The sequence below is a fragment of the Hippoglossus stenolepis genome, chromosome 13 (genome assembly GCF_022539355.2).
Source record: "Hippoglossus stenolepis isolate QCI-W04-F060 chromosome 13, HSTE1.2, whole genome shotgun sequence".
Classification (NCBI taxonomy): domain Eukaryota; kingdom Metazoa; phylum Chordata; class Actinopteri; order Pleuronectiformes; family Pleuronectidae; genus Hippoglossus; species Hippoglossus stenolepis.
The window spans coordinates 19164381-19177061 of record NC_061495.1 but is presented as its reverse complement, the minus strand read 5'-3'; the positions used below and the strand labels follow the sequence as shown (position 1 = coordinate 19177061).

General features: G+C 39.6%; 1 protein-coding gene across 4 annotated transcripts in view; it reads right to left on the bottom strand.

Annotated features, from left to right (window-relative positions):
* itprid2 (ITPR interacting domain containing 2) overlaps positions 1–12681 on the bottom strand; it is a 32780-nt gene that overhangs the window by 9456 nt on the left and 10643 nt on the right. For all 4 annotated transcript variants that reach the window (XM_035174567.2, XM_035174568.2, XM_047342613.1 and 1 more), the window contains 4 exons: positions 10795–10837; positions 9996–10091; positions 6862–7009; positions 6551–6611 (listed from right to left, as the gene is read on the bottom strand). In XM_035174567.2, the coding sequence (XP_035030458.2) occupies positions 6551–6611; positions 6862–7009; positions 9996–10091; positions 10795–10837 (348 nt within the window). The remainder of the gene's footprint in view (positions 1–6550; positions 6612–6861; positions 7010–9995; positions 10092–10794; positions 10838–12681) is intronic.

Genomic DNA, 12681 nt, shown 5'->3' with positions numbered 1-12681 from the left:
GGACTTCCTCTGGTTTATCCAGCAATTCTACTTGGTGGATGAAAATTATCGGACCTGTCTAGAAAATCCTTCCCTATTTCCTATATGTTGCACTATATGTACAGTCTGCGACAACAATTTCAGTCGTACACCTCCACCCATTAAATGTTTTTGAGTCTTTGAGTCTCGCATGGGGATTAATGAACGAGGGAGCGATTTCAGATACAACATAAGGTACGTCACTGCACCATAGTGAAGAAATGTATTCTGTATTATTGGAAACAGATGAAATACCTGCCATCCTACTGACCAACTTTTATTCTTGTTTTAATTTAAGAGTTTTGGGATTTTTTAAGTTTCTGCATTAAAAGACTGAAAAAAAAAAGCTCCATGTTGGGACTGAACGCAGCCATTAGAGTCACTCCACCCTGCTCCCTTCTTCTTCTTCTATGGTTATGCAAGTCAAGCTGTCACTCTCATCTTTAACAGGATGATGACTTGCATACTTTCCTTCCTTCCTCCCCTCCTCCGCTCCATCGCTCGCTGTCTAAATACTTGTCAGTCTGTTATGAAACACAGAGTTCTGTCTTCTGTCTGTCGCTCTGTAAACGCCTCATAACTCGCTCTGATGTTATACAGCGACCCACAGGCCTGCTATCGCTTACTGACTGACCTCTGACCCCATCCCTACCTCGAGCTGTAGATCTGTTGGTTGATAAATGTCCTTGGTGGCATTCGGTTACATCACTGTTGTCATGTGAAAATATTAACTAAAATGGACAAAATAGCCTCGATGGAAGAAAACTGCTCTAACTGATGTTACAGGGAATTTATACTTGCATATACTTGCAAGTATAAGTGTATATACACATAAAAACAGGGGGAATGAGTGTTACACACAACAAAGACCCTCAGGTAGAAATAAGCCGCAGATATTGCAATTGCAAACTTCACAATTTAACCACCTAATAAAAACCTGATCTGAAAGATATTCAAAGACATCATAGAGTCATAAAGTTGCATATGAGCTACAAACATGTTTCTAAAAAAACATCTAGCTGCCACAAAATCACACTCCTGGAAAGCATAACTCAGTCAAATCTGAACACACAGGTATGATACAGCATGACACAAATCTACAATTTGATTATAATGATATAATATGTGCCGCATGGATGTATAGATCGTAGACTGTACATAAAGATGGCCGACGCATCCTCCCATTGTACAATAATGAGGCAGAATATGAAAGCTACCATCTTGCACTGGTGATGTTGTTTTGAGTCTGTGCAGTTTTTTCTGCTGCCCAAAAAATGACTGCACCTTTAAAAAAGCTTAAACAAGCAACAAAAACTTTAGTATAGAAAACCCTTAAGTTAACAAACTACATATCAGTCAGTCAAACAGTCGCACCATTATTTCAGGCACATCTGCAGACGACTTCAGAACATGAACCTCTTATTACAGCAGCCATGTGTGACGATATTAATACTGTGTGTGTGTTTCCTGCCGACTGCTGACTCTGCACTAACGCTCATTCTTAGGATCCTCAAACAGGAAGTGAGGAATAAGAGAAAACGACACGTACGCTCTCTTTTTACTACTCTTCATCCCAAGAGATTCTTTCTGATGGTGAGAACAGAGCTTACATAACAAACAACAACACACGAACACGAACACACACACGCACACGTGCCTGGGATCCAGGGAAAAGATGGGACAGTATGAGAATGTTCTGGAAAAGAAGAAAGCTTCCAGGAACCACAGACAGAACAGAGACCGTTAAAGGAGCAGTTCACTTTTTAAAAAAAAAACAGATCCAGTTCTAATCTGAGTCAACGCAGTTTTTTATATCCTTAGTTTTAACCCAGACATTAACAACACTGCTCAAGTCTTCGGTAATAAACTGTACTGAATTCCTCTTGCTTCAAAACAACCACCTGTCCAATCATCCAGAGACACACTCAAACTCAGACGCTATTGGTATATGTACTGAAGTATTAAGCCTCGAGTTTGATATTTTGTCCAGCGCCATCTTGGTTTTTTGAAACCACAAGTAACCATATTTGGAGAAGTGGGGGGTGGAGCCTGACTGAAAGCTTGAGGACACTGCACGCCCACCTACACCTGCAATCTGCACCTATTGGACAGTGCTAGCTGTATATTACACGGTATCCACACCCCAATACAGTGCTTTATCTTCTATTTAACCCTAAATGGGTCCATAATTTACAAAAGAACATCATGCTGTACTGTAGATGTAAAACTAGCAATTGAGATGATAAAGTCTGTATGAAAATGTTTACCGACATCAAGTGAGATGTGAGGTCATTTTCTTATTCTATAGAAACAGATTTCTTTTTTGCAACCAGTGGCATCGCCCTCTGTTGGTCATTCGAGAGAAAACAGGTTTCAGGCACTTCTGCATTGTCTTCACCTTCAGGACCGTTTATGTTCTGTCACAAAATATTACATTTGTCCAGGTGTTCAGAAGTGAGAAAGTTACAGGCTTTGAACTTCCTGCACATAGTTTCATCACTCTCCAAAAATATGCACCATTATCCTCATCATGTTTCGCTCTTGTCTATGAAAAGTGTGGTCATTCAGATGAGCTATAAACCCTTTTGCCGCTACACTGGTAGCTTTATTAATATGTTAAGTACAGAAACAAAAGTTTCCGTAACTAGATGTTTCGATTCTTATTCATCACACAGTCTCACCAAGGAGGAATCTGAATCAGTCCCAAAATATTTCAGCAGCATGACAATGACCTTTAACCTGCAGCCAGACTCATAAAGATCTGCAGAGACAAGAGGAACAAAGAGTCCTGGAACATGGTCTGACCCCACAGAGCCCTGATCTCAACATCGTAGAGTCAGCCTGGGATCACACGGAGACATAAAACACCGACACTAAATCCACAAAAGTATGCAAGTTCTTTAAGATGTTTGGAATAACCTGTGCCAACTGACTGCAAGTGTACAGAGAAGAAATGCAGAGGAGAATTTTCACTTTGCTTTTGGCACCAAATCTTTTGCACACATCAGCAGAGAGGTAAGATCGAATCAGAAATCAGTCTACGATATTTCCTATCATTCCTCTGGCAGACATTTTAATTGTAAGAAAGAGGAAACAATGCAATTGAAAACTGGGTGAGTCTGAGGGTGTGTTTACACCTGAACTCAGCGGATTGTTTTCAAACAAACTCTGGAGCATTTTTCTGTTTACCACTGTTTATTTTGGTTCGTGTGGAAGCTGTAAAACCACTGGACAAGAGATAATTAGCACAATATCAAACAGATTAATTAATACTACTTAGAAAGTATTCTCAAGATAAGATGCCTGCAACAATGATCTATATGCTTATTCAAATAATTTTCTAACCGCAATAGAATGAAACCACGTCAGCAGGTGATTTTGTGGATTTTCAAAGATCAATCAGAAAAAAGGTGGCTGGCTGCAGTATAGGTCTTAAATCCTGCCTTCTCCATATTAGTGAATGGGACATGGACCAAACCAAGAAGTCAAAGTACAGGTCAGAATTTTCTTTTCTCAAAGGTGGTTTATGATGCTATGAAAATGGGGTGAAATGTCATGATTCACAGCTGAGACTGACTCACGATTGATCAAACGCGTGTATTGATGGGACCTTGATACCGCGGCTCCATCCTCTGATCACTATCACACAGACAAATGTGCAGTGTTCATATCTAGAATATTTTGGCTTAATTTCTGGATACGAGGATGAAGTAGGAGTTATTTGAAAACTGTAATTAATCAGTTACACCTTAATAAATGAAAGAGTAATATGTTATATTACTCCTTCCTTTCATCCTCTGCTGTCAGCCCCATCAAAGGTGCTTTTAAACAGCTCTAGATTCAACCACAGTGGAGTCCACGTTGAATCAGACCAACGCTTTTCTTTCTAGACATTCTTCACTGGGTTTGCTTCATCCCCCTTCAAAGCCACCAACAAATAAACAAACAAGTGACTCAGCTGCATGTGCTGCTACACAGTTCCCTCCCCGTGTCTTTTTGCTAACACTACCACGGAGGGGCACCAAAGATGGATATCTTTTTTGACAGAGTGTTTAGGTGATGGATGTTCGCAAATGAGGAGCGTTCTGATGGTGAACTAACTCCTCTTCAGCTTGTTCCCGTTCTCTAAGCAGGTCTTTTGAAGTGAACTTACTCACTTGTTTTTCTACCTATCAGACAGACATTTGCACTCCTCAAGCCACAAGAGGTTCCTGACTCAGACAGGAACCTCTTGTGGCTCATTTAGTTGTTATCTGAAGACAACAAAGAAATTAGGTTATGATCCTGAGATAAGCAGCTGGAAACAATTTGCCACTTTCAGTGACCGTGATGCATTCCATCAGGTTTGTTCTGTTAGACCAAATAATATTCAGAGAATAAAATCTGCAGCCAGGCTACCAGCAGCATGTTTCAGTCACAAGGAAGTTCTATGGCTCCGATGTTTTGTATATGAACTTCCTGTCTACACCAGAGGTGGGATTGTATTGCTTTGTGTAGTTGAACATCTGCTGCTTGTGATAACACTCCAGTGTAGGAATAGTTTCACAATGAAACATATAGAGGGGCAGCTAGAGCTGGAGGTTCATTCCCAGTCTGACAAACAATGACCACATTAGGGCTGTCAATCTTCCTCTATAATCCCATAAGAATTTCATTCTAAATGAATTATAATGTTCAAATTCTTAATGAAGTGTGTATATAATTTGTTGCCTATCAAAACTATCTATCATGTATCCAGCTGCAGGTTTTATGCGCTGCTTATCTAAAGATTAGGTGTCTTGTCTATTTTCTCTGCAAGCGGTTCACACCTGAATATAGAGTAGAATATTATATTACACTTTTCTAATCTTAACTACTTCTGAAAGAGTATTTTGAAGTTCAGTTTGCCACATGTGGAGGAGGAGTCAGGGATCAAATCACTGACCTTTCGATGAGTGAATCACACAGTGAGTCACAGTGGCCTGCAACCTCCTAAAAAATGTGGAGTTGTGAAAAATGTGTAGGAGGCTTTGTGAAATGACTTTTCACATGTATTTACTTAAGACAGCAATAGTGACCACAAGTTGAAAGACAAAACCAGAAATGGAACAAACTGAAAATGGATGGGTCACATAAGGTTATCTAGAATAGCACTCAGTAGAGCACCAGCTTCCACCAAGGCTCAACAGTCCCAAATTCAATCAAGCTGCAACAAATTGCACAAACTAATAGATATCAGTCCCCTGAATATGTCTGATGTTTTTCATCTCGATCCATGAACTATTCCCTGGGAAATTAGTGAAAACGTCAAAAAATATCCTATCTCATAATGTTAAAGAAAGTGAAAGAAAATCCTGGATCTGCACCAAAATTGAATGGGTTGTTTTCTAAGCCATACCACATCCTTCCACCAAGTTTCAGGAAAATCTGTGGCTGTACCTTTTGTGTAATGCTGCTAACTAACAAACAAACAAACAAACAAACAAACTGCTGATGACCTCCTTGGCAGCAGTAATAAGAAATGCAAATCTGGACCAGAGTGGCAAAAGTATAAATTGAGTGTTCAAACTGTTCAAACATTTAAGGTGACAAATTCATCTTTTGAAGAACCTGGGTACTTTCAACTATGGAGTGATTCATCTTCTCACACACAGAGGATCTTTGGTTGAACCTTTTTTTTTACAGAACCAAGGCAATTAAACTGTCAAGAGGAAGAAAATCAGCTGTGTGTGTGTGTGTGTGTGTGTGTGTGTGTGTGTGTGTGTGTGTGTGTGTGTGTGTGTGTGTGTTTAATTAGCAAGCCAGTACCTTCATGCAAACACAAGATTGAAAACAAAAAGAGGCCAGGATGTTAGCAAAGCAGGTCTGTGTGTGTGTGTATGTATGTATGCATGTGTATGTATGTGTGTGCAGTGTGTGTGTGTGTGTGTGTGTGTGTGTGTGTGTGTGTGTGTGTGTGTGTGTTTAATTAGCAAGCCAGTACCTTCATGCAAACACAAGATTGAAAACAAAAAGAGGCCAGGATGTTAGCAAAGCAGGTCTGTCTGTGTGTGTGTGTGTGTGTGTGTGTGTGTGTGTGTGTGTATGTATGTATGTGTGTGTGTGTGTGTGTGTGTGTGTGTGTGTGTGTGTGTGTGTGTGTGTGTGTGTGTGTGTGTGTGTGTGTGTGTGTGTGTGTGTGTGTGTGTGAGTGTCCGGGACAAACAGATCTTTGTCCTTTCTGCCGGTGTTGTCCAGGCAATTGGCAGAACAGCTAAAAGGGCTGAAGGACCCCACAAAACAGCACAATAATTCTGGGAACAGGACACACACACACACCACACACACACACACACACACACTTTGAACTTCACTTCCTCTGTCTACAGTCTCAGGATGTGAACCTCTGAGCCTCATCACTAGCACTGTGAACCCTTCACTGCAGTAACTATGTTTTGGGTGAATCAGACAACAGAAAAAAAGAGTAGGACACACAGTAGAAAACAGTAGAGGCTGTGGACAGTAGAGTCATAAACACAAGAACCCCTGCAGCAGACATCATAAATGTACATACTAGTCAAAGCGTAGTTGGGGTTCTCCAGTTCCATGCGCTGCATCTGGGCTCCCAAGTAGACCTGCAGGTGAGCCACAGAAAGTGATGTAATTGTAAAACAGTATCAATAGGGGCCTCCGACCTAATGCGGCGAGCGCAGCACTGACATAACGTGATGCTTGCTAGACTTAAAATGTATCCTGTAGCGCAACCTGTAGGTCTACGATTTCTAAATATCCAGACAATAAATGAGCACAAAAGTTTGTACAGACTTTCATGGCTCCCAGAGGATAAATGCTTATGACTTTGGTTCCGGTTGCTGTCATTGGTACCTTGATGTCAATGCCTCGCGCTGACGAGGAGCTGTTGAAGAACCTGGAGGGAACCTTCGAGGAAAGGTCGGGCTCTTCACGACCAAAACCAAGATTCAACAAGACTTCTTCAGGATCCTCCTCGTACAGGTCCAGCAGCTCTGACACACTATGGGGACACACACACACATAAAGTCAGTCAGTCTCTCGGCCAGTGAGTCAGTTAACCGCTCAGTCATTTAGCTGGTGAGTTAGTCTGCTGGTTAGTTTAGTCAGTCTAACCGCAGGTTAAGTAGGATCTCCTCTGGGTGCTCGTCTGTCTGCTCCAACACCTCTGAAACTCTACGAAAACACAGACAGCCAGTTAGTACTTCTCACACACAGACTGCTGTTAGTGGGTTAGTAGGTTAGTGAGATAGTTAGAGTATTGTTTATAGTTAGTGAGGACGTCAGTGTGATGGCTCAGCTTCCCCTCCTCAGCTCCTCAAGAGACCCACCCAGCAGCAGAGGATCAGTCCCTCCAGGAACTCACTTTGCTTTTACATTTTACATGTTTTCTGCATTGTTTATTCTGTAGAATAAAATTGTTCATATCAGCCCACATCTGCAAATATAAATGCCAATAACATAATCAATATGTCTTTGAAAGGCTCATATCGGCTTACTTTTAAAGGTAAACCAATTAATTGGTCAGAATCAAATTGTAAGTTGTATGCATTTGATGATTAATTGCATTTAAATGTGCAAAGGTTAAGTTTTTCTGGTATAATTGGTGAGCAATTTTGAGTTTGGCCACTTTTCTGCATACATTTTTGCAGATTTACAAACATTGAAATTTGTTGCACAAATTACATACACTGATTAATACATTTTTGAGACTAGGGGATCATAGATTCCTGGAGAGACTGTATGATGTAGTGAACCTGGGTTCGCATTCAGCGCTGCCACAATAACAGATGCCACAAATAATGAGCTGCTACTAGAGCAGTGAATAATTTCACCTCATTTTGAATGGGCAGTCTGAACAGGAGGAACAATTACAGCAAGCGAATAGAATAGCGAAGAGAATATCTGCAAAAAATGATCCACATTTCCGATAGAGCAGTGACAATGTGAGCTGTTCAAACCAGTCAAATGAGATCTGAGAAAAGTCTGCTGTTGTAGCAAATACCCAGTAATGAAGCAGCTCTTCATCTAACATTTCACTGTGGCTTCTTGGTCCAGTATTTGCTGGAATATTTCAAACTAATCCAATGACAAAAGAGTGTTATTAAAAGGAACAATTACAGCAAGCAAGAACTATTTCAATGTTGATATGGGCACCCGAATATATGTTTTTAAGACTTGATATGTTGTGAACAAATCCTTCAGTGGAAGTGGCTCCCTTAAGTTTTTTGGGCTGTTTGTAACTTGTGGTGTTTCTCTACGTCAGCATTGTTGTCTGAATGTTTTTCATTCTGTGGCGCCCAGAAAGCTCAAAAATTCCTTAAAGGTTCAGTGTATAGAATTTAGTGACATCTAGTGGTGAAATTGCATTTTGCAGCTGAACACCCCTCACCCTCCCTTTCAAAACATGAAAGAGAACCTGGAGTAGCCTTCAGTTGTCATAAAAACTGTAAATAAAAAACTTTTAATATAAAAGACTTATTCTAAGGTAAAGAAAACAACAATTTGTACGATTTAGATGAAACACACTAGTAAAACTTCACTAGGATTATTTAATATTCTGTTTCTGCCAATAGATCCATTTCACCTAAATCTTACAAACTGAACCTTTGATCTGCTGCAAATGTTGTCACACTGAACGCAGCCCAGGAGTCTCTCAAACTTTGTTACCAATGATGCAGCATCCACACACAATAGAGCACTGCCCAAACCTCAGCACCATCACCCACACTTCCCGCCCACTAATAATCCACCTCCTGAAACACCGTTATCTGCCACAGACGGGTTAGTTAAACCAAACATCTTCTGAGGCTCCAATTTTAAAGATGTTAGTTTATTGTCAAAACCTGCTTCAATGAGAATATCTGCAAAAAATGATCCACATTTCCGATAGAGCAGTGACAATGTGAGCTGTTCAAACCAGTCAAATGAGATCTGAGAAAAGTCTGCTGTTGTAGCAAATACCCAGTAATGAAGTAGCTCTTCATCTAACATATCACTGTGGCTTCTTGGTCCAGTATTTGCTGGAATATTTCAAACTAATCCAATGACAAAAGAGTGTTATTAAAATCAACACGGTCATTTGCATAATTTTTACAAATGATTACAGTAGAGACGACCCTTCATGACAATCTGCATTTCCTGTGGCTTCTTCACAATAAGAACCACAACATACATTACCAATTAATGTGGAAAAAGTAGCAGTAGGAAATATAAGGTTAGTATTAGCAGTTGAATTAGCAACAGCCAAACATTGATTTGGCTGTAACAGAGTAAACAGTAAACAATAAGACTCATATGATTTTGATTTAATTACAAACCATAAAAATAACTGAGTTCTGGGTGGCTGCAGTGTTCACCAAATATTTATATTCATATATATTGCATTTTTTAAAAATACAATCCACGTTCACATCAGTGGGCTTTTATTCAGTACTTTTTAAGACTTTTTAAGACCTGTAGAAACCCTGTGGATTACAAGCTGCGTGTTTCAACTTCTGTGCAAATTAAATCATTCACAACTGGTGCAGGAATTACAAACACCACCAATAACAATTAAACAGAATGTGACTGGCTAAATATTGAGTCTTATTTAATGTAAATCCTACAGATTTGGAAAGAATATGTTTTTTTCTTTAAGGTTGTTTAATTTGAAGGATTTTGATGGACCTGAAGAGGGGTAAATCTGTTAAATTACAGGACAATAGTTATTTGAAGAAAGTCTGAAATAAAAAACTTTTAATCATGCTTAAATAAATTGTGTTTTTTTTTACTTTCTTTAATCATCTTTGGACTCCTTAGTGAGAACCACTGCTCTACATCCCTGAGCATCAATAACAACACATCTGGTTGTGTTTGTTGTGTATCTCTAGTATTACCATTTAATTGGTTTGAAGCTTAAGAACAGCCCGTGTCTCCGCCCCTCTCCACCTAAGATTACTGCCTTACTTTCTGTAAGGTGTGACTGAAGCCTGGCGAGTTGAACTGACCTGGACACGGTGCTGCTTTTCCCAGATCCTGTAGAGTTCATACTTCTTCCCTTCTCTTTATACTGACTCCTCTTCTGTTCAGCCGCAAGACCAAAACTGCACACAACACATTAACATAGACACACACAGACACAGACACAGACACAGACACCAGACACACACAGACACACAGACACACATACACACATACACAACCAGACACACAGACACACAGACACACAGGGTAGAGAGGGGAGAATCTATGTTACCAACCAGCTGATACTTATGTAATAAATATAAGTCCCAAGTTCAATCACTACCATTTGGGTCTTTTTTATTTGTTCAATCAAAACATTTTCAGAAATGCGAAACTATAATGTTCCCTCCATCCCACATTTTATCGCCCCAGTCTTTTAGAGGGACTTTGTGTAAAAATCGAGTAAAACCAGTTAATATTGAGCTTCACTATTTTATCAAACTGCTTTCAGTTTTTTCCCTGTATTTCATGAAATTAACACAGACACACACAGAAAACCTGAGGCAAGGTCACAAAACTTCATAATAGAATAACAGCCATCAGTTCTATTTCATTATCAATAAGTATGACCATTCATTTTTCTTCAATAACTGTGTAAAATGTCATTATTTCCTAAAGCCCAAGTTTAACATATTCAAATTGCATGTTAATGTCATGTCAATTAACTGATCCGTTTATCGGTTTATCATCTCAGCTCCTGAGCACTTGTTAACAAATGTTAAAGGTTTACCATTAAAGCCATGACTGACTCAATGTAGAGAGAAAACATAGAAGTGAACTCACCAGGAATCTGTTTTATTGTTGTTACTGGACTGAAGATGGTTGGCTGTAGAGAAAAACAAGGAAATTAAGATTTAACACTACTTCCTGTTGATAAGACAAAATATTATTATTATAATTATCATTATCCAACCAAGCATTCAAACTGGGATACGGATACCTTTTTGCTAATCATTTTTAATAACTAACTCTACACTGCAGTATAAAAACAATGCTATTATGCTATTATTAAGGTCTTAATATAACAAAACATTGACTAGCGAAAAGGACCTTGCCTGGAATGTGTTAGTTTTAGTCTCAGTTTTATTAGTATATCATGTAGCCTATAAAAGAACACGTTCAAGACCCCTATTACTTTAAAACAAGTCACCTATAGAAGCATATCTGCTTTGGCAGATAAAATCGAATCATTTCGGTGAGTATAATCAACAGTTTTTGGCTAAAACTGAGGAGCTTCAAAACAATCGTTTTAAAATGTACTTAAATTTGTTTATGTTAAATACTTTGTCATTCTGACTTCATAGATAAAGCTGAAGCAGGTTAACCTTCACTCAGTCAGAGCAGTGAAAGTCACCAGCAGCTGCAAGTGTGACAGTTGTTTTCTTTTCAAGGGAAGAAGAACCTGTCGAGACCTGTCGTCCTGCCAATGTCTGTCTGAGTGAGCGTCTCTCTTCTCCATTTAATGTCAGCTGAATTTCTTGTTTGAACCCACAGTGCTTTCTTCTCTGATGGACAGCTGGATTAATGAACCCAAACATGACGGTGACTCGCCTCCTTACACTAATTCACTTATTCACTCCTTTAATTTAGTAATTCACTTCCACCTTTTTCCTGCATGAACACTTTAATCCCCTCCCATCCTGTCCTGATAACATTTGAGATCATTACAGTCCATAAGGATCTGCCCATACATGACATCTTCAAACAGGACAAAAAGACATCCTGACAAATACCACTGTCAAGGTGATTAAGGCTTTAACTGTAGGGACAACAACATGAGGGGAGATTTAGGCAGGATGTCGACAGAGGTACTCAACTAAAGAGGCAAACAACTAAGACTTTGGATCTGCAGACTGTACCATTATCTATTCATCCTAATGTATTGAGAAAAATGCAGGTTTGGCTCTGCTGCCTCTAACCTCTCAGCATCAACTCATTAGCGTCTATTCAGTCCCAGATTCCATCAGCTGACCCTCCGACCACACACACACAACCTTATTCCATGGCCGTGTTCAGCAACAAAAGTCATTACAGTCTATTGTTCACTCAATGACAAATAGACCCTCATGCTATCTGAGCCATTACTGAGGTATTCACAGCAGATCAGAGTGATGATGACAGCACACACACACATGCACCATGCATGTCAATCATGCATGCATCATGTCTCCACACCTCTGTTTGTCTTTCCTCCATAAAGAAACAGCAGTAAGGAATGAAGATGGTGCAAGGTATCACACAATGTTGGGTTGATTCTACTGACAGGATGAATGTCGTTCCTGACTGACTCAGTTTAGAAACCCTCACAGAAACACGGGGTGAGTCAGTCCTGACTTTATCACTTTGAGATTTTTTTTGTCGATTAGTTGCATGAAAAATATACTTAAAAAAAGCATATTTTGATGAATTAAAATTAAATCAGCTCACATCTATCTATCCATCTATCCATCTATCTCATGGCCTATTCTTTCAATGCACAAACATATGTATCCAACTCTACCCTCTGTTCACTTCTTTGCTGACACTTGCTTCTGTTTTCAAAAGCCCCACCTCGAGACTTAAGTCCATGATCCCCCCCCCTACATGGTGAGGTTTTATTGTCACTCCTTGCTCTATGCTGTGCTGTGTTTGGCATTTCCATGTGGGGAATGATGAGCTCGGAGCCAACAC